The sequence below is a fragment of the Saimiri boliviensis genome, chromosome 3 (genome assembly GCF_048565385.1).
Source record: "Saimiri boliviensis isolate mSaiBol1 chromosome 3, mSaiBol1.pri, whole genome shotgun sequence".
NCBI lineage: Eukaryota > Metazoa > Chordata > Mammalia > Primates > Cebidae > Saimiri > Saimiri boliviensis.
The window spans coordinates 56868358-56892281 of record NC_133451.1 but is presented as its reverse complement, the minus strand read 5'-3'; the positions used below and the strand labels follow the sequence as shown (position 1 = coordinate 56892281).

Genomic DNA, 23924 nt, shown 5'->3' with positions numbered 1-23924 from the left:
TGTATCCAAATGGTATTGGTTTCAGGTCTCCTAGGGGATTTTCTGTGGATGCTCAAGTCCCTGATATAAAATGGCATAGTATTTGCATATAACCTACACACATCCTCCCATACAGTTTAAATCACCTCCAGATTACTTATAATTCTCAATATAATGTAAATCTAATGTAGATAGTTGTTAAACTGTATTATTTTTCTAAAAGTTTGCATTCTTTTATTTTGGTATTGTTATTTTTTGTTTCCATTTCCTGATTTTTTTTTTTTTTTTTTTTTTTTTTTTTTTTTTTTTTTTTTTTTTTTGAGACAGAGTTTCACTCTTGTTGTCCAGGCTGGAGTGCAATGGTGCAATCTTGGCTCATTGCAAACTCTGCTTCCCAGGTTCAAGCAATTCTCCTGCCTTTGCCACCTGAGTAGCTAAAATTATAGGCATCCGTCACCATACCTGGCTAATTTTTTTGTATTTTTAGTAGAGACAGGGTTTCATTGTGTTGGCCAGGCTGGTCTTGAACTCCTGACCTCAGGTGATCCACCCACCTCAGCTTCCTAAAGTGCTGGGATTATAGGCATCAGCCACCATGCCTGGCCCATTTCCTGAATATGTTTGATTGATGTTGTTTACTCACCTGTTTTCAGACCTTAGTTGACAGCAGGTAAATAAAACTGGGGAAAGCAGAACTGCAGATAAGGGGAACTGCTGTAGCTCATATGTTTCTTTAGTTTGCCCCATATATTTACTGTCTCACAATTTGCTGCCCTTACAAGCTCAAAGTTCTTTTCCTTTGTCTTGCCACTTCTCTACAAAAGCTGTTGCTTTTGTTTAGATGCTATATAACCTGAAATTCCAATCACCCCATTGAGTTACTCATCTGTACCCACGAAACACTCCTTAATAAATTCCTGTTCTTTTGTTAATCTGTCTCTTGTCAGTCTGATTTGCCGGGCCCATCAATGGCCCTTAAACAGAGGAGAAAAGGGTTTTTCCCTTGCCTACAGTGGTACAAAAATAATTTTTCAAGCAATTAAATTATCAAGAATTGTTTAATAAGCACAATACCTGAAATGCATGGCAGTTATTCTTATAGGCCATACTCAACTAAAATTTCTGAATAAAATTTTATTTTTTTGGACAAGAGAGGGCTTCTTTTACTAACAATGTAACAATTTGGTGGAAAGAGTTATAGGAATAAAGGTTTGCTGTTGCCTTAGGAGGTTATAATCTGGATTGTTTTGTGTTATGATTGCAGCTTGAGGCTAAATGAAGCAATAGTACTAGGATAAAGGAAACTCCAGCATAAGATCAATTCTTATTTATTATTACAGGTATACTGATATTTGATTTAGTATATTACTAAGGGATAACTGATCACATAATGCTTTTCTCTGTGCTTCGTGTTGTCCAGGGCTTAAAAATCTCTGGTGCCAGTGCAGACGGTTGTCAGATTTAAGTCTCCAGCTCGGTATTACCTGCCTGGATAAGTGCATGCAAATTGTGCTCTTTCTTTCTTCCCTATTCCACCCTGTACCCTTTTACTAAAGAACAGTTTGGTGTAATCTACTTTTATGCTATTTTAACCAGCACTGTAATGAACACCTTATGCATGTCTCTTTGTACACAAGTATGAGTTTCTCTAGGAAGAAAACTTAGAAGTAGATTTCTAGTATACAAGGGATGTAAAACATGGTATTTTTTTTTAAACATGGTATTTAAACATGGTATTTTAAACATAGTATTTTAAAAAATGATAAAACAAGGGAGTAAAACGTGGATTTTATTAGGTGAGGAGGCTCAGATCACACTACCCCATAATACAAAGCTTTGGCATATGGAATATTTTAAGCTGAAGAAATTGAGAAATGCAGGAAAGTATCTCTGATTTTTTCCTGAAGCATTTCATAAGACCTTCAAATGAGAGCTTCTCTCCAAATACCCAGTAGAAAGAGGTATCTTTATCCCCAAAGATGGAGAGGCAAGAGGAATTAGAATGAGTAGGCTTTGCTAAATTTCCCTTCGCTTAACCCACTCTTTGCCTTATCACACTTTTTAATAACTTTTCACTTTTCATCAAACCTCACACAAAAATACTCAGGTTTAACCATTTTGGGGAGGTCTCCATATCCTTAGGAAGGCTCTCATGTCATGTAAAACTTAAATATATGTGTATATTTTTCTATTATTAAAGTCTTTGTTTACAGGATCCCAGCCAAGAATGTAGATAGGTAGAATGAAAATATTGCATTCCTTCTCTGGAAAGGAAAGGAGTTTCTGGTGATGAGGATGGGATTGCATTGGCCAGGACGCTCAACAACTCTGGAGCTGCCACTAACTAAGCCAGCAAATAATTCTTACTAGTCAGTTTCCCAGATATCTACCTGCAGTGGCCAGTTGAGAAAATAAGGTAAGATTTTTTTTTCCTGTTCAGTCTTTTCCAAATTCAGATTGGCAGGAGAAATTTGTAAGAATTATTCATTTGAATCATGACTCTCAAAAATTTTGCTCTAAGTACTCATTGATTATTGATCCTTTCCCTCCCAGGGACAGCCATGGTGTTCCGAATTGTCTCACTTTGTATCTTGAGAGCTTGGCTTGACTTTACACACCTGTCAAGGCACACAGATTGTCTGGCTTGCATCTGCAGGTGGCCAACTGTAAGATAGATAGAAGCCCTGAGACACAAAGATGGCTGAACAGAAATGTGGGCTGCACCACATTTGCAGCTGATATCCTACTGGCATTACTGGCTCTTAGGAGGTTTGGTCTACATCTGTCATTCTTCTGTCTATCTTTGGTAATGGCTCTGAATTATAAGGGTGGCTTCTTTTGCACCCTCTCTGAGGGTGCCTCTTGTGTCTGTGGTTAGGCTATAAAAGTGTTCATTGATTTTGAGTCACATGAAATAGATATCCCTTTGGTTTAAAAAAAAAAAGGGTGGGGGAGTGGTTGTGGTTGTCTCACACCTGTAATCCTTGCACTTTGGGATGCTGAGGCAGAAGGATTGTTTGAGCCCAGGAGTTTGACCAGTTTAGGCAATACAATGAGATCTTGTCTCTAAAAAATTAATTGAGTAAAGGAAAAGGTTTCATCTCCTCTTGGTCTTTGTAGTTAGGAGAAAAAACGGAGTTCAATTGTATCAGAAAAATTTACTGTTTGTCTCATTCAAAATCTGACAATAATATTTCTAAGGATTTTTTTGTCCAAAATACTCTATGGTCAGAAATGGGCTTAATTGGAGGCTGATCTTCAGAGCCTGAGAAGAATCATTTTTAACGTCTTCTCTCCTAATATGGAATTACATGTTTATGAAAAGAGTTATCTAGCTTGCTTTAGGCAGACAGTAAGGGAAGGGTCCCTGGAAAACTTCCAACCCACCCCACAAGCATTTACACCAGATGTTTTGTGCAGATAAGGGAATTTGCACAGGGGTCTTGCCTAAAAATGCCCACAGTGGAAAATTCCATTCCTTAACACGTGCTGTAAGGGAAATAAATCAATATGGAGCGGCTCAGTCTAGGGACCTGTATGTGTACTGGAAGGATGGGGTGGAGCAGCCAGAAATTCATGCCTTAAGCCCTCGTATTCAACTGTGAAGAGAACAGCTAGAAACCTGTTTTTTTGACCCCTCTTTCTGCTGAGAGCTTTCCGGTTACTTAATAAATTCTGCCCCACTCACTCTTTGATGACCACGTGCCTAATTCTTCCTTGCTGTGAGACAAGAACCAAAATCCAGCTGCGCTAAGGAGGAAGAACTCCTGCATCATTTAGAGAGAAAGAACATTAGGATGGCTTTGTGTAATAATTTATTAAGTCATTCTAAAGGCACACAACTCAATTTAGAACACAGGAATCTTTATTTCCATATTAGTTGGAAATACGTTCTCTGATATGAAATAGCAAATTCAAGATAATGTAATTTGATAGGTGGGTCAGCCCCTTTGTTATTCAGGCTGTAACACAGTTTTATAAAGAGTTTAAAACAACTACTCTTTTCTTACAAATTGAGTCTATAAAAACAGAAATGCAGCTCTAGGAGCAATTTCAAGCCCACCCATACTTATCAATCCCCAGATCTCTCCTGTTCATATCAAGATGCTTGCAGATACTTTAAAAAGTAAAAACATTGGAAATGAAATTGTTCTGAGCTTAGAAAAAAAAAAATACCCTAAATCTATGATAATAGATATGCCCCAAAATGCCCCCAGAGAAACCTTACATCCTTTCTTTGTACCTTTCAGCCATAAATATTCCACTCTGTCTTCTCTATGACCTGAGGGTAATCTCTTTGCTGTGCAAAAGTCCTGGGAGATAACTCTTGCTTCTAAACAAAAGGAAAAATAAATTAACAGCCTTTTTGAAAACAAACTGCTCCAGTGTCCATCACCCAAAATTTAGTTCACAACTTCCAGGAAATTACTTATCAACAATAAACAAAAGTATTAAAAGCCTCCTCTATAAATATAGCTAAACAGGTAACCCTAACTTGTTCATTTGCCACAAATACAATTAGGATATAAATGTAAAGTGGAGATAAACCAGTGAGTTTTTACTAATACGTTTTACTGACTCATGACTAAAATTTTAGAATAAACTCTAAGATCTCTGTTTGTAATTGTCTGCATGGCTATGTATATTTAGGGTTACTTGTATGTGTATATGTAACATATATATGATCTTTCTCTAAGTCTAATAATGTTACCAAATTAACTTATAAAATTCTGTAATGGTTTATTCAAATTGGCTTAAAGATAAACAAACTCTTATGTAAAATAAATATTCCTAAAACCCCAGGAAATAGAGAAACTAACTGAAATGTTTTTCAAGTTTACATGACTTGGATTAATTGCTGATATAAAATATCAGTTTAATATGGTTGGTTTAATAAAAATAGCTATGTACTCTGAGTTATCAGCATTATGTAGAATATGAGCATACATTTTCACTCTATTGGATTTAGTAGTCAAATAAGGTTAAAAATAGTTAACCAGGAAGTAAGTTAAAATGCTGGTTAGTTTTGTTTGGTTTTTAAAAATGTCTGCCTGAAAACACTAAGATATTTATAGTAACTTACAACCTTAGAGTTATGCTAAATAACATATACATAAATTATATATTTTATATATATGTATTATATTATATTATATAGTGTGTGTGTGTTCAAAATTTCCGAATAGGATAAAATACCGAAACATTCATTACTGAACATAACTTAAGTTTATGTATTTTGGGCCTCTTGTTTTTATATCATATAAAGAAACTAAATATATTTGAGTACATTAATGCACATAAGAAACTATACCATGAGGAAATAGCATACACATATAAAACAGAAGATAGTGTATTCATAAATGTGCCAGTCTGCTATAGAATACTGGTATGTGACAGACAATTCATGATTGTCTAGTTTTCTCTCTGAAAGAAATGTTACTAATGGTTAAAAATTATACTGAATTTATATAAATGAAACTGCTATGAATAAAAAGAGTAAAGAAAAAAACTCTTTATGCAAAGAGTGCAAGAAAAGTAGGATGTGTTTCTGATTTAAAAAAAGAAATGTGGTATGAAATAGATGTATTTTTTTAAGGGGAAAAAAAGAGTCATTTTGTCCTAAGGTATAATGACTGCTTGTTCCAGAATGAGAAAAAGGAAAACAGTAGGACCAAAGCTGAATGGATATGAAAATACATGTAGAAGGTTTGTAGAAAAATAATTTTATGTGTAGTCAACTGCTAAGATAGAATGAATTTATTTATAAGTTAAAAAAATGAGATGACATTAAAAGCATACTGATGCAAAACCAGAATGACAGTTTTCTTGGATTATTGGTCTGGTCTTATTAAAAAAATAAGAGATGTCTCTTTATCTTTTAAGTAATCTGCTTAGGAAACAAAGATTTTGTATCTTAGCAAAATAATTTCCTGTGCTTCATGTTATATTTATCAGGTCTTTGCTTAGGAAGACCAAGTTTTCTCAATATTAGAATAGCTAAGATTTTTTTCACAATTATTTGACTTACGGTATTTGCCTTTTGAAGACTTTCATTGTCACACTAGTTAAATAAATAAGGCTCACAGTAGTGAGCCTACTCAATCAAATGTTCAAAACTTTTTGCATTTTTGACAAGCACTTCCATATCAAATTTAAATTGCCTTCTTTATCTCGAAATTAACTTTGTGATTTACCAGCGCATCGCTGGAAAATCTGAAAGAACATGTTCGTTCATCTTGAAAAAGACAGATGTTAAACTCATTAGATTTATTTGAGATATTCAATTACATAAGAAGCATGTCTAATAAAAAGTAATGTTTAACCTTCTTTAAGTTGTATTTGCAGGGTATATATTATTAATATAAATGTTTCAGAAATTTTATGAAATTCCCAGAAGTTTATCAATGTTCTTTCTATCTTTATAAACCAATCATAATTCAGTTATCTTAGATTGTTATATGCCACATTATAATAAGCTTGTATTAGATCTTTAACCATGACCATTTTAAGTCTTGTCATTTCTAGGTAGTTATTGTTTTACTCCGATTCTTCTCTGAAAATGTTCACAAGTAGCAGCAGACCAAAATTGCTCTATCTTCAAAGAAATTCATGAAACTCACTCTAATAAATACTCTGAAGTACAGGTTTCTGGTAATTGTATTTATTTATTTATTTATTTATTTATTTATTTATTTATTTATTTGTTTATTTGTGACAGAGTCTCGCTCTGTTGCACAGGCTGGACTGTACTGTTGTGATCATAGCTCACAGCAGCCTCCAGCTCCTGGAAACAAGCAATCCTCTCACCTCAGCCTCCTGAGGATTCAGGACACTATAGGTATGTGCCACCATGCCCAGCTAATTAAAAATATTTTTGTAGAGATGGGGTCTCACTTTGTTGCCCAGACTGGTACTGAACTGGCCTCAAGCAATCCTTCTACCTCAGTCTTTCAATGTGATAGAACTACAAGTGTAGGCCACCATGCCTAGCTAAATTTTAAAATTCTTTGTAGAGATGGGATCTTGCTTTGTTGCCCAGGCTGTTATTTAACTCCTCACTTCAAGCAATCCTCCTATGTCAGTCTCCTAAAGTACTGGGGTTAAGGGCATGAGCCACTATGCCTGGCCTCTGATAGTGATAAGATCATACCCTTTGACTGGGTAAAACTTTCCAGAACTCTAGTTAAAAAGTCTGATTGATTCATAAAACTAATCCAAGTATCATGAAACCACTATGCAAAATTATAACTGACTGATCTAACCAACTCCATTTTGCTACTAACCTCCAAACTACTTATTCCTTCTTGGACATAGGCTGAACTAACTTTGGGAGGAACTTAGTTCATAATTTAAAATAAAGATAACAGCTTTTTCCCAAAACTAACTTCCTTCTTGGTAGGGAATTAGTTTTCCTTTGTAGGACTAACAAATTAGCCACAGTTTAGAAATTATGGTTTAGGAGTCATGAAGCTGGAGGCTACAAGATTCTGACTCTCCCTAAACTGCTCCTACGATTAGTGCTGAGATGTTCTTGCCAACCTTCACTTGATGGACAAGCTGGCACCACCCAGACGGATAAACTGGCTCTTTTGATCTTGTGGTCCCCACCCAGGAACTGACTCAGCACAAAGGACAGCTTCAATTCCCTATGATTTCATCTCCTACCTAACCAATTAGCATCCCTGGCTCACTGGCTTCCCCGCACCAAGTCATCCTTAGAAATTCTGATACCCAAATGCTTGGGGAGACTGATTTGAGTAATAATAAAACTCTGGTATCCCAACACACAGCCGGCTTTGTGTGAATCATTCTTCCTCTATTGCAACTTCCCTTCTCAATAAACAGCTCTGTTTAGGCAGTGGGCAAGGTGAACCCATCAAGTGATTACAATCCATCATAACAAGAATTAATTACATGGAACTAAATGAACTGATAAGGAATATTATGATTTTTAACTTACTTTTCTTTTTTTACTGAGACATTGCTGGTTCTTTAATATTTTGTTTTTCAAATTAAATTTTTTCTCTTTTTCTGTCAAGCTATCTTTACCTCACAACAATCTGGCAAACTATAAAAAAAAATTAAAATATTTATTTGTTCTCTCTACCTGATCTCTCTGGCTTTTGGAAACTGTTGTTGAGTATTCTCATTTTTAAGGCAATATAAATATTTGCATAAGTTCAATAAGAATATGTCCTTCTCATAACAGAAAATAACTAGAAATTGGTTATATTGCTAAGCCTTTGACTGGAAGGTCATATTTGAGAATAATATGTATAGAATCGGATATGACTAGAAAATTTTAAGGAACTAAATTTGATTTCATGGAGCCAATAATTGCAATGACCCTTAGAAAAACTGGCCTTGGACCTGGCTTAAGAATTCTCAGCCTCACAAGTGAGTAAGGAAGGTTACTTCCTGGCAGGCCCAGGAACCTCAAAATATACTGAGTGCCTTGGGAAGAGAGGAATTCATCCAAATCTATAGGTGCCACAGGCAATTGGCAAGTTCCTTGGCTTGGCATCCTAGCCTCCAGACACTTTTAAAAGTGTAATCTGAGATTCCTGATCATAAATTCCAGGGAAGCAAATTGAAAAAAAGGACCTATGTGGTCATATACTATTCTTGCTGCACTAATGTAAATAATCAGCAGAAGTTTAATAGGGTTAGGCTTATTTTGCAATCAAGTTAGTCTTAATTTGATACAATTTAAAGTAATTATGGAGAATAAAATTATTCCATTATTATTTCAAACATCAAGTCTAATCCTATTCACTGTCTTTGAACCTTTATTAGGTCTCTCTAAAGACTAGATCATGCTCAATTCCAGCATCCTCCAATACTTGATTATAACTCTTCAAATTAATGTTTCCAATTTTTCTCTCTCCCTGTTAAGTTGGTACCGCTGAGGGTTAAAATTGTACTACTCAGATCTTTGTTAGGAATATCTAAAGAAGCCCTGGAAGTTGAGACTGGAAACCTCCATACTTTGTTCTGAGAAGCAACTCTAATTCTTCCATCACCAGAGGCATTCAAATTATAAGCCAGGACATTTGTTGAATGACTACTTCCATTCTCATGCCATCAACTAAAGATACTATGAGCCAAATGTCCTGAAATGGGCTTGAGTGACTGCCTTCTGGAATCAAAAACTGAGTTTACAGTTTGTTCTAACCAGTAATTTTTTTTTTCATATAAATGTGCGTTTTTAAAGGTTTTATTGTTCATACCATCTAGAAGAGCTTGAGGAGGGGAGCAATCTATTTCTTCCTTTTTGTTGTCTCCCAAAATAAGATATAGTTACTTAACTGAACAAGTCTCTTCCTAGAACGGAGAGACTTGTTCAATGAAATATGGAACAATCTACCAACTCTGTTTCTGGACTGTAAAACTTACTGGGGGAAGTTTCAATTGGGGGAATAATAGGTTCAGGACACAATACCCCAAAATATGGCACCTTGGCATATTGAATACATACCTATTTTTGATATGGGATCTTACTCGGTCACCCAGGCTGGAGTGCAGTAGAGCAATCTTGGCTCACTGCAACTCTGCTTCCTAGTCTCAGTTAATCCTCTCACCCCAGTCTCTTGAGTAGCTAGGACTATAGGTGCATGCCAGGATGCCCTGCTAATTTTTGCATTTTTTTTTTTTTTTTTTTTTTTTGGTAGAAATGGGTGTCCCATCACGTTGTCCAGGCTGGTCTCAAACTCCTAGGCTCAAGCAATCCACCTACCTCAGCCTCTCAAAATGCTGGGACTACATGTGTGATCCTCTGTGGCCAACAGATTGAATATTATAAACCAAAGAGAAACAGCTAGTGCAGGAAGATAACTCTGACAGTCTCAAGAAGCAGATCATAAGACCATCAGGTAAGCAGTACTCTCCAAATACCAAAAAGAAAGGAGCATTCTTATCTCTGAGGATGAAGGAACACAGAGAAATCTGAATGAACAGAACTTGCCAACATCTCCCCAGTTTACTACTTTTAACTCATACCCCTTTGTCCTATCACATTTTCCCATAGCTTTCCATAATAATAGGCTTATTAGGCAATATACTAATAGGCAATATAATAGGTTTTTCAGGCTAATAATAGGCAATATAATGGACTTTCCAAGACTATTTTAAAAACACTGAAGTTTAATTACCATGTGGGTCTTTACTTCCTTAGGAAGCCTCCTATGTTATATAAAAAAAAGTATATTAAATAAATTAAAAGTAAAAATTCCCATTCTACTCTCTTGTTAATCTTTTTCGTTACAGAGCCCTAGCTGAGAATCTAGAAGAGTAGGAACAAAATACTATTTTCCCGATGTAAGTATGGAAAAATTGCTCTCCAACTAGTTATAACATTTTATACTCCAACCAGCAGTAGATAAGTACGCCCGCCTCACATTGTCCTTAATCATATTGTTAACTACTCAAGGTTGGTTAAATCAACCTTGGGAAAGAACTTTCTAAAATGAAAAAAATGCATGTTCTTTCATCACTTTCTTTTGATGAAAGTGAGCTCATCCATTACTTGTTCATTTATTTTCAAAGAAAAAATTGACTATTTCCCTTTTATTTCTCTTTTCCTTTCTTCATTCTACTTTTCACCATTTTCACCATTTTGTCAATCCTGTTCATAGGTTATGAGCATGACAGTATTGTTAGCAATACATCTGAATGTCCAGTTTACTTCAAAATTAAGAACATGCAAATAAGATACACTACATTTAAATCTAGTAAATATCTAATAAAACACTGGTTCCTGTTTGCAAACACTGGTTCCTGTTTGCTTGTCCAATTCCACTTCAAGATTGATATGTCCTTGCTGCCTTGCATTTATTTCCTCCTTTAGCTGATCTGCTTTGACTGCAGTTCTAATATATGTCCACTGCCTTCCTGCTTTTCCCCTTGCTTCTCGGTTGTGGGACCTGTATTCTTTTAAATCACTGATGGAGGCAAAGTAACAAAGCAGAAAGTCAAGCAGACTAGGATTCTAAATGTAGCTCCGGACTATGTATGTGAATACTCTTTGACGCTCAATTTCTTCATCTGGTAATGAGTATGATGCTGTCTTTGCATAATTACAGTTAGACTTAAATCTGATAATCTTTGCAAATGGCCAGCAAACACCTAAAAAATAGTAGGGAATACTACTTTCTTTTTTTCTTTTCTTTCTTTTTTTAATCATCCACTTTTTTTTTTTTTCTTCTCGATTTGTTTTCAACAGACTGTAAGTTCATGAAGGCAGGGCCAATGCCTACCATGTTCATTATTTTAACAACCACAGAACACAGAATAGTGCCACATAGAGCTCTACTTAAAGGCATAGCTCCTGACTGAAGGAAAAAAAAGGAATAAAAAAAGAATCAATCAAATCAACTAATCATCCATCTTCTGACTGAAACCCAATTTCAACTCCTGCTTCTATATCTCAAAGCAGATCTGATTTTGTGGATAAATTCCATTGTTCATTTTTGTCTTTTTCTTAATTCTTTCAGTTCCACTTCAAACTACCTTACTGCAAACTACCCATGCCACTCAGTAGGCTTCTCATAAAATACAGAAGTCTAAATTTTCATTTACTATATTCACATGAATGCTACCAGCCACATTATCATAGATATTGAAAGATTTGCTATGTTTTAAAACTCATCTATTTTATATTTTTAATGAATAGTATGTTTCCAAATTGAGTACTATTTTCTTGTTTTGAAGGGCAAAAGTTTCTTAAAGACATTTCCCATTTATCAAAAAAAACTTACATTAAAGATAATTTTCAGACAAATCTTAATGTCAACAAATACCAAACTCTTCACTTCCATTCATATATTTTTTGGCAGAATTGTTTTTTCTAACATGATTGTAAAAAAAAAAAAAATAAATTTTAAGGCTAAAATATTTCAGTCACAAGGCACTTTATATAGAAAGCACTGGCTAATTTTGATTTGTATCTTCGCTAGGATAAATGATGCAAAAAGTTTTGCCAATTTGTACTACTGAAGGGCATAATGAAAGCAGCCACAATTCTTTTTAAGCAAATAAAATGAAAAATTGTAAAATTGTTATAAAATTGTAGTGTATAGTAGATTTCATCTGTCATTTATATATCTTGAATTGTTTTGTCATTAATCATTATTATTTGAGAATTTAGTGTTCTAGTAGTAGTTTATTAAGAATGAAATTCCTTTGTGCTTAAAAACTCATACAATTGCTTGTCAAGCCTAGACTGAGGTATCTGAACACTACTTAAAAATGTTAAAAACAGACATGAAACAGATGTCAGACTTGGCTTTTCTTACAGCTGTTACGTAATAGAATCAACTCTCACTTATCTGTGCTAAGATGGGTAGAAGCATAGGATTCTAAGGTGGGATCCCTAGATAATCATTACTTTTGCCACAGTTACCAACCCTTACAGGATGCACCAATAAAGAGCAGCAACATTATTCCAGTTCCACCTGCCTGCACTCTGGTGGACATGCTAATGAGCAGTGAAATGGTTACAGAAAGGACAGCTGGTGCGAGTGGGAAGCTTATTCACAAATAAGTCATCTTTCTTTATTACTGTGAACTACATTTAGAAATGATTTTGATCACACGTCTAATAATTATATATTTATCGGAGACATCACTCTGTAGAAACAACTAACGTTAGCACATTTGTGAATCTTTTTATTCCTTGCCTCTTCTCTCATCTCTTTGGAAGGTCACCTAGTAAGATGAATAACAAATACTAGGTTCAGCTGTATAGTTAGGTTCAGCTTCGGTTGGTATAGGACTGTGATTCTTATACTGAGAGCCTGAAAAGCAGAAGATGTCATTTTGGGAAGTTGTACCCTCAATTATGAAGAAAGAAAAATACAGGAAAGGTTTACAAAAAGGCGTAAGAGAAAATTCAGCTGCTGTGAAGTGGCAATGGAATCGCTCTTGCAAATTTCACAAGCTTTGGCTGTGCTCCCTGAAAAATCAGCAGCAGCAATGTCCTTCAGGCAGCAGCTGTCACTGCAAGCAAAGAAGCAGCAGTGGAAAGAAAAAGAAGGGGCTCCTCTGCAGACAAACAGCTGATGCACAAAAATACAGATAGGGCTGAAATTAGCAACAAGTTGCTGACTATTTTTTCTTTTTCATAAAGTTCACTCAACTACTAAGATAGATGTAAATTAAACTTTAGAGACAATGTGGTATCTCAAGTGGAACTCTGAAGGAATCATACTCATAGGCTGAGGACAAGTTTGATTTAAGATCCTACTACTTGTAGGCTCTATTTTCTGACTAGGGTACACCATATTTAACTAAACCATTCAGGAAGCAGATTCAGCTACCTATTAAACACGTGACAGTTTCAAAATGTTCAGGATTCTCTGCCCAGCACTCACATTACTCAGCTGTCATAGTAAAGGGCTCAGATATATGATGTGAAAATTACATTTTAACGAGGTGTCATATGTGTTTAAAGTTCTTATTCATCACTACACAGCCACAGCTTTTACTGGAGATACAAATGCACTTAATTTGCATATTGTAAGGACAGAAGGTGCACCATATCCTCATTGTTAAACTGTTATGTGTAGGCTTTTTGTTGGTTTAGATTCTACTGTTATCTTTAGTGTACATAAGAATGGTTATATTTACATAATCTCAAATGGCTTTCAAGAAAATGTGGATTGTATTCGGGAGGCAGAAGAGCAGGTAACAAGACAGAAGCTACATATCTTTATCATGCTATTGTTAGTACTTATTACTCCGTGTGTTTTTCACTAAATCTCAACCAGTAGATTTGTAGATCTGTCAGACATACTAATTTTAGGAAATTTTTGAAACTTGGCCTCTCCTCTGCTTGTTATTATGAATTTGAACCTACTTCCTCCTCCTCCTTCAGTAGGAAATACTGAAAAACATTTGAATATTTAAGAAGGAAAATTAGTTTGTTTGATGGACAGCTTAGAAACAAACTGTAAGAGTCAAAGGAAGTATCTCTCATCTCATTCTTCTCTATTAATAAACAATTTGGCAGAAGGTGGTTTGGGAGAGAGAGAAGTTAAGGTTGAAAGTCAGTCAAAACCAGCCACTAATAATAGATAAGGCAAGTGATCCAGCTGTCTGACTCCCTCCCACCAGCTGTATCAGGATATAATATACGGTTTTAGAGCTGTGATGCCCATGTGAGAATCACTCAACCTGCGAAATAGCTGAGGATTATTTGAATACTTTAAATGCACATCTTACAAAAGATAGCCAATTAAAGGTAATAATAAAGGCATAGTTCTATAATGTATTTTATAAGCTAGGAAATAGGCTCAGTTAAAAGTATATTTGAAGAAAATTCTAGATTTGATAGTTTTGTATCTGGTGCTCTGCCCAGGAAAAAAACAGAGGAAGTGCTTTCACATGTACTTTATACTCAAGTGCTAAATCTTACAATCATTTTGGTACCAGTGTCCAAAGCTGAATCATTGGCTCTTTAGACAAAATGTATTTCAAGGGAACACAACTATTATGCATTTCTGAATATAATACATTTTCCATTTTCTCCAAGTTGAAGAAATCCCTACAATTTATCAAGCAAAAACAAATTGAGAATATGATCTTAATATAGAATTCTTCACGTGGTTGCCCAATTTCTTCCATACTTTGAGATTACTGACTTTAATTTCTTCTAATTACTTCTGGAAGAAAACACATTAGGTATTAACGTACTTTGGTACTTCTCTTTAACATATGTTAAATTGCCCTTAGATTACCAAGGCTCACAACAATATGGGTGAAGCAGGGGAAAAGCTGAGGTTAAAGAGTGGCGATAGGAAGGATGGCTAAGTGACGTAATAAACTTAGATTATAGCTCTATGTGTTGAAAGTGAAGATGACTACCTGAGAAGCATACACATATCTTAATCACATTTAGAAACTGTACTTCTATTCGCCTATTATCTTGAAAAAGCAGATTTTAAAAATATAGTCCCTTTATCCATTTAATCATTCAACAATCTTTACAAAGAACTAAGTATTTTATCAGACACTTTAAGAATTTGTGGACAGGCCAGATCACACCTGTAATCTCAGCACTTTGGGAGGTTAAGCTTACTCAGGAGGCTGAGACTTGAGAATCACTTGAACCTGGGAGATGGAGGTTACAGTGAGTAGGGATCATGCCACTGCACTCCAGCCTGGGCAATAGAGTGAGACTCTTCTCCCCAACAAAAATAAAAATTAAAAAAAAAAAAAGAATTTGTAGAAGAAATTGACTAAAACAATATCAACAAGATTATTGCAATGAGATCAAAGTCTAATTAGTTCCAGAAAAAAAACTTTTTATAAAACATTAGAGATTCTTTGCATTTGTATGTTCATTAATATGTGAAATACAACAATATTACTTAAAATATTAAGAAATTATTTGCAAATATATTTGCTATATGAATGCTAAATAGCAGTATCAAAATAAATTCTGATTTATTTTTCCACAAATTTCATGCTGGGAAACAACAAAAATACTGGCAATTTTACATTTAATATCATGCAAAATGAGTGACAACAGGTTAGTGTTCTGAAAGTAATGTTTTCAGAGAAACATAGTAGATCAATTTTAAACTTCTAAACCTTGCCTAGAAAAACTGGCCAATTAATGACTTTTTTCCAGGAGAAACTTCGTTTAGAGTCTCCAAAAACATTTTTAATACAAGTTTAAAAAGTCAATTGAAATTAATTTTTTAACATCGCTATTGTTATATTTCCTTTGAAAACTAATGCAAACATACATGTCATACAATTGAGCAGCCCAACAAAAAGCAGGAACTTTAAAAAAGGTGACAACTGAAAGTCTGGGGATGGGTGTTAGGAAAAGTAAAGAACTCAAATTAATAACACCTGAAACCTCTTTTAGAATACTTTGAGGAGTTAAGTGTTTTTCATGTTGTTCCTCCAAGGTTACCATTTTGGCCTTTAAAAATGACCCTTGTAGAATGTAAACTAGTACATCCTGTACGAAAAACAGTATGAAGGTTTCTTAAAGAACTAAAAGTAGACCTACCATTTGATCCAACAATCCCACTACTGGGTATCTACCCAGAGGAAAAGAAGTCATTACACAAAAAAAGATACTTGCACACATATGTTTACAACAGCACAATTCACAATTGCAAAAGTATGGAACTAGCTCAAATGCCCATCAATCAATGAGTGGATTAAAACAAACAAACAAACAAACAAACAAACACAGTGGTATAAATATATAGACTGGAATACTACTCAGCCATAAAAAGGAATGAATTAATGGCATTCACAACAACATGGATGGACTTGGAGACTATTATTCTATTTCAAGTAACTCAGGAATGGAAAACATTTTGTGTTCTCACAAGTAGGAGTTAAGATATGAGGAAGCAAAGGCATAAGAATCTTATAATAGACTTTGGGGACTTGGGAAAAGGGTGGGAGGGGGTGAGGGATAAAAGACCATAAATTGGATTCAGTGTATACTGCTCAGGTGATAGGGTGATGGGTGCACCAAAATCTCACAAATCCCCACTAAAAAACTGGCTCATGTAACCAAATATCACCTGTTCCTGAAAAACTTATGGAAATAATCAAAAAAAGAAAAAAATAGAATGATAAAATGACTAAAAAAAGACCCTCATAAAAACAAAACAAATCATTTGAGTTCATGGCTGAAAAGTAGATACAATTTTTAGAGTACAAATTCATGGTAGTTAACTTGTAATACGATCTACAAATGATGTTTATATCTACAGAGTGCCTGTTGCTAACATCTGGGCAATTTTTGAATAAGTTATATGAGCTGCAGTGCTTTAGGTCCTTAGTTTAGAAAATATAGATAAAAATGGTCTTTGCAGGGTTGGTACAAATCTATTAGGCTGTTTGTTACTGTATCATGCTGATTACATATATTTTCTCATTAAAATATAACAGTTATCTGAGGTTGATGTTATTTTTTCCACTTTATAGTCTGAAGAAATCAAGACTGAAGACTGAACAATCTGCCCATACTCAAACAAGAGGCAGAGATAATTCAAACCCACACCCTCTGACTCCCATGTGCATGTTCAGAAGTCTATGCTACCTATGTGTAAGCCTCACCAAGTGTCACCCGAGGATCTTTATCCAAAAGAAGTATATTTGTCTTTTATTTTTTAACACCAGATCTTTCTACAGGAGACAAAAAACACAGATACCCCTTTACATACAAACTTCAAAGGAATGAATTTTCATTCATCAGAACACAGTCAAAATTATCGCAAAAACACTCAGTCTGCTACTAACAGATGGTAACAACAAATGCACTTTGGGTCTACAGATTTAGGATTAGTATTTGACTCTAACATATTTGTAATAAGTTGAGGGTTTCTGTACATAGACACATAGGACCCATAATAAAATAGCAATAAGAATTCACTAAAGGCAATTTCTTAAAAAAAAAAAAATCGATGTAATTTACTAAAGAAAAATACCCAGCTGAAACTGTTTGTGTGAAATAAGATGAACTGCCTCTATTAACACTAACTGAAATTTTCCTATCTGCACACATCATGCATAAAATTTATTTCTATACATATTCTTTCCACCCATAAACTGCAATAAGTCCATGCTAAAGCACTAGCTTTTCAATTTGAGCATTCATGCATGGAAATTTATAGTTTTTTTGTGATTATATTGACAGATTTAACAGGTAAAATTTCACTATTTGTAAAACAAAGTCTTAATTGTCATTGTTCAAAAGGAATGAAAATTCAATCTCCTGACTTAAGTTAGGAATTCATTTTAGAAGCTGCAATATCACTTCTTCATGTTTGCTACTTCAATAGCATCCTTTTTTTCTGAGACAGAGTTTTGCTCTGTCACCCAGGTTGGAGTCCAGTGGTGCGACCTAGGCTTGCTGCAACCTCCACCTCCTAGGTTCAAGCAATTCTCCTGTCTCATCCTCCCAAGTAGCTGGCACAACAGGCACACACCACTATGCCCAGCTAATTTTTTTATTTTTATTTTTAGTAGAGACGGGGTTTCACCATGTTGGCCAGACTGGTTTTTGAACTCCTGATCTCAAGTCATCTGACCACCTCAGCCTCCCAAAGTGCTAGATTACAGGCGTAAGCCACCATGCCCAGCCATCAATAGCACTCTTTTTTTTTTTTTTTTTTTTTTTTTTGGAAAATGAAATGATTTGGATGTTTTAATAGTAATTGAATTACGAACCTTTTTTTTTTTTTTTTTTTTTTTTAAGATGAAGACTTGCTGTGTTCCCCAGGCTGGTCTTGAACTCCTGGTCTCAAGCGGTTCTCCAGCCTCAGCCTCATGAGTAGCTGGGATTAGAGGTGAATGCTACCTCACCAGGCTTGAATGTTAGAAATAATTCAAATTAGTTATATCCATGTATTCAGCAATCTTTTATTGACCACATACTGTTTGTCAGGCTTCTGCTAAGCATTTGGAATATGGCCATGAACCAAGTCAGACAGGATCATTTCTCTGTGGCATTTGTAATCTCAGTGTGTGATGCTCCCCTCCCCGTGTCCATGTGTTCTCATTGTTCAACACCTGCCTATGCGTAAGAACATGCAGTATTTGACTTTCTGTTCTTGTGTTAGTCTGCTGAGAATGATGGTTTCCAGGTTCATCCATGTCCCTACAAAGGACATGAACTCATCATTTTTTATGGCTGCATAGTATTCCATGGTGTATATGTGCCACATTTTCCCTGTCATTCTATCATCAATGGGCATTTGGGTTGGTTCCAAGTCTTTGCTTCAATAGCATCCTTTTAACAAATATGGGCACTAGTACATGCAGGCTCGATGGCCCATATTTTAACTCCCATAAACAAACTGATAAATAAATTTTAAAAAATTAAACGAAGGTATACTTTTCCTTATGTTCACAATTACAATGATTCATTCTCTTACTCCCCTCCATAAGTATGTACATACATATAGGGGGCATATATGAATATATGAACATATGAATATATAAACATATAACAATAACTGTATGAATATGTATACTCATACCCATATAAGACTATACATACATACATGTATAGTATATACATACAAAAATACATATATATTCACAGTTATTGTAGGCTACAATCGTATGTATGCTAAAAATATTTTTGGCAAGTTTTTAAACACATAGATTATGGTATCATCTTATTCTTTAAGGATAACTTTAAAATAACTGACTTAAAAACCTCCTTTAGTTTATCAAATCAGAACCAAAAAAGGTAATTATTTTTATTAACCTATTGTTCTAAATAAAAATAAAGTATGATCTTTTAAATAAATAAAATTTGAATTATGTTATTGGCCCTTATTCATGTTTAACTAAAAAACAAATAATTATTCCTTTGAGATATTAGAAATCACTTCCTGTTCCAGTCAAAAAGAGTCAAAAAAGGCTAAAAACCATCCATAACAAAGTTTTCACTAACCAAATATAAATTTTAGTTTAAGAATATTACAGCTATAAAAGAAGTGTCTTCCCAGAATACACTAGATAATGGATTCTTGATCAAGTTTTAAACTGGAGAATGCAATGTGTTGAAAAAACAAACAAAAAACCTTACCTGTACAGCAATGAATCAGACAATAGAGTTGATCTAGAAGACTTTGTTGAAGACTTAGGAGAAATTGCTTTGTTGCTATTCCATATTTAGTCTTTTCTTTCCATAAAAACCAACTTAACATATCTTACTGATTATGAAAACAAGTGCTATCACTCTGACTGACCCTTTCCATGATTAGAGAAAATAGCACCTAATTTGTCATCCTAACTGAGTAAGAAGTGAAAACCCATTCAATCATTCATTCATTCATTCCACAAGAGTGATTCAGCCTCATTATATATATATGTGATGCATTACACTAGAGTCAGAGAAGACAGAAATAATGGTAAGAGAAAAATACAATGAAAGAATGGGTAAGGCAAGGCCATCAGCCATAAATTCTTAGAATCTAATTCAGTAAAAATATGTGCATATTTTGGACTAAGTTAGAAGAATGTCATGCTAGTGCTAGTGAAAGCATACTTGGAAACAATGCAGAAATAAGAAATATTAACAGGATTATATTTTACTTTAGCAAAGGTTTTGTGCACTTCACTATATAAATAACTAATGGGCTGAAAATGACAAATGCCCTTCAAAAAATAAGCGCTAAAAAATAGAATTGAGCAGAATAAAGGAGAGTCAATTTCTTGTAGTTATATGTTTTTAGAACTGCATGGCAAAAATAATTTTAATTTTTGAATTGCTATATTTCTGTCAAAATTCAGACACCCATATTTTGGCTTTCCATTATATTTTATCTTGGAGAACACTACCACGACTAGTTGGTATGGTTTGGCTCTGAGTCCCTACCGAAATCTCATCTTGAATTGTAATCTCCATATCCCCACATGTCAAGGGCAGGACCTGATAGGGGTAACTGGATCATGGGGGCAGTTTCCCCTGTGCTGTTCTTGTGATAGTGAGTTCTCATGAAATCTGATGGCTTTATAAGGGCCTCTTCCCCTTTCCATGGTTCACTCTCTTTTGCCTGCTGCCATGTAAGATGTGCCTTTGCTTCTCTCTCACCTTCTGCCATGATTATAAGTTTCCTCAGGCCTCCCCAGCTATTGAGAACTGAGTCAATTAAATCTGTATCTTTTATAAGTTACCTAGTCTTGTTTACATCTTTACAGCAGTGTGAGAATGGACTACTATACTAGCTAAACATTTTAACCTTTAAATTAAGAGAAATGTATTCAGTTGAGCACACAAAAATGAAAAAAAAAACACAATTAAAGCTATTTATGATCATCTTTAAATAACATTAAAAGGAAATGGTATATTTTCAATGGAAAAAGGGCACTTTTAAAGAATTGCAATTAAAAATTATCTCAAGGTTACTCAAAACTGTATAAAAATTGCAATGTCTCATACAAACTAAGATGTATTTTTTCTGTACATATCAGTCATGAACATTTTTCTCAATATATTGATTAAGTTCATTCAGACACAGGCACACTCAAACTGATAATCTTTCCAAAAGGAGAGGTCATATATGATGCTCTCTGTGAGATGAATGCATTGGTGTGGGCTCCTGAAACATAAAATCAAGTGAGCCCTTGACATGTTCTAAGTAGACAGCACTTCTGTGGGCATTTCACAATTAATTAGACAGGGTGGCATTCTATTTTATCAGTGGTTTTGTCCACTTCACTACACAAAGACCTAACCTGCTGAAAACGGCAAATGCCCTTCAAAGAAGAAGAGCTAAAGACTGGAGTTGAGCAGAACAAAGGTGAGTCTATTTCTTGTAGTTATACATTTCTATAGCTGAAAGTAATCAGAAGCAACCCTCTTTAGATACAAAGACAAAGAATGATTTTCAGATACACAGAAGAACACAAAGAAAGTTTAATAAAAACATAAAATGAACTTACTGAGAACAAACAGTAAATATTTCCCCAAGGAGAACCAGAAAAGGTTGAACTTACCTGATCTACTATCCAGAGGTCCAAAATCCAAAGAATATTTCACGACGTGGTAGTTATTCCATACATAAAGAAGGTTGTCCCTGGGGTTGTAATCCACAGCTGCAATGTACTGGTACGAATTGGGAAAGGGCACATCCACCACACTGTCCTTGCTTTGGTCCGTGTTGTAAATGTAGTCAATCTTATTCCCAGTGGCCTCATTGTCGTCGTCCTCATATACAGATTTGACCACATACAGGATCCCACAAATCATAAAGGCATTGGAAGCTGACCTTTTATCATATGCGGTATCCCATGTTCCTTCGATCCGCAGGGTGTAAGGGTTCAATTGACTAATGACAATTTTACCGTTGTTTTGTTCTGTTGCATAGATCACCCATAACCCATTCTCATCTACTGCCAGGTCTATGTCAGATTTGCCTCCCCATCGATAGGGGGAGGTATCATGGTAATTGGCATTTGCTATGATAGCCTCTCCACTCTTTATCCTAGTTCGCAAATCAAACTTTACTATGTTCCTGGTGCGCTCTTTATTGAAGAACAAAGCTCCATCGTACACAACAAATCCTGTGCCATCCACCCTATGAGGAAGCTTGTAGGTTGTAGTTGGTCTTCCGGCAATGAAGTCATCCTTGGATGAATACTCAGTCAGGGTATCAGTTCTGTAAGGAGTCCAGGGCATATAATAAATCTTGTCAGATGCCTGCAGAGGGTCTTTGCACCACGCCCCAGATTGGTGGTCAGATTCAAACAAATGTTCACTCTGGTATACTCCTTTTAGTAGTCCAGGACAAAGAAAAACTGTTGGAAGGGAAACAGTTAAATAAATATATTAATTTAATATTTTGTTTTAGTTTTCATCAAATGGAATGCAACTCTAACAAGAGATACCCACCATCACTTATTTTGCTGAATTCTTTTAAGAATACAAAGTATTCTTCCACATTAATTTTGGCTTCATTTCAAAATCATTTTGATTTTGTTTACTGAAAAATATCTAGCCTTTTTATAAGTAGCTGTGCATTCCTGTGATTGTTACCTTTATAAACATGCTATAATATTTTTGGAAATATATATCAGATGTGACATATGTCTATGTTTTCTATAGACATATAAGAAATACAAATGTTTATATGCAATACTTTTATTAGTTTACTGAAGAACATATTTGGAAACAAAAATTATTGTTTCCATTCTGATGAAATTAGCCATTCAGTAGTTATCATTAAGAAACAGATGAATATCTCATAGTAATTTTTTTCATAAAGCAAAAGAAAAGCCCTGTAATACAGGCCACTAAATCTTTTAGCAAAAAAGCTCTCAAAGTTGCTACAACACACACAGAGCATGCAACCCACACAATTAAAAATGAGTGATGGATGGATACTGGAAGGAAAAGAGAAAGGAAGAAAAAGAAAGGAAAGAAGGAATAAGGAAAGAAGAAAAGGTGAAAGGTTACAGAAAAGAACCCAAGATCTAGATTTTAATCAGTTAAAAATGTCCTGTTAAATACAGTAGTATTGGAACTTAAAAACATGTACCGTTTACTGTTACGTGAGAAGAGCATTAAAACCCAAGATTACTTTCTATATTTTGCTGCTCATACTTCAGAATGAAAATGGCCAGGAATCATCTTATTCACTTGATTTTAGTATGAATCAGTAGCATATCATGTGAATTGTGGTAAGAAAGCCTGGCTGATTCTTCTGTAATGAAGGGGCTATAAAGCAATGTTTCCCAAAGGGTGCTCCTTGAAGTATGCGTTTCAAGTGGCATAGCTAGATGCTACACAGGAAGGAAAAAGGGATCCTTAGCCACATGTGCTTAAGAAATGTTATACTAAATATAATTGTGGCAGATATTCTAATGGCTTAGAATTCTAATAGCTTAGAATTCGTGAATCTCCAAGGCAGAAGTGGGAATGGTGAGCAAATTTCACACATTAATTGGATCATGGGACCTTTTTCACAGAGCTTCTCTGGAGTATAGAGTTCCACTGAACCTACTATGGGAAACACTGCTCTACCATATTTGTAAAGCAAACACACTGAAAAATAATCATGCAGTCTATTGTTATGTTTGGAATGATTAGAAGTGTACTGGGTGAAAAAAATAGGAAATCACAGTAATTTGGATATTGACCCTTTTTTAAAATGATTGAAGTATTATTCTTTTGGTATTAGTGATTAGCTTTTAAACAGTAATTGTAAGCATAGATGCAATGGAAAACAATCTAAGATAAAACTCAGGTAGGTTTTGGAGACTATCAAAAAGACAAGTGCATCACTAAAATGACCAAAGTTTCACTTTTAAGTAAATAAAAAGTTTGGGGACAGGCTAACTACTAAAATCTTCCATAGCAAGGGCAGAGGGCCATCATCAATACATAATAAATAATTATATTGATTATAAGAATTTCATATGCTTGCTATAATTATAAAGAATAGGTGTCCATTATCAAA

At 34.8% G+C, this 23924-nt stretch overlaps 1 protein-coding gene across 32 annotated transcripts in view; it reads right to left on the bottom strand.

The window, feature by feature from the left end:
* The window catches only part of ADGRL3 (adhesion G protein-coupled receptor L3), an 846433-nt gene that overhangs the window by 294368 nt on the left and 528141 nt on the right, over positions 1-23924 (bottom strand). For all 32 annotated transcript variants that reach the window (XR_012516839.1, XM_074396184.1, XM_074396178.1 and 29 more), the window contains one exon: positions 21463-22263. Coding sequence is in view for 31 of the 32 variants with exons in the window: in XM_074396184.1 (XP_074252285.1) it covers positions 21463-22263 (801 nt within the window). In the remaining variant the exon portion in view is untranslated. The remainder of the gene's footprint in view (positions 1-21462; positions 22264-23924) is intronic.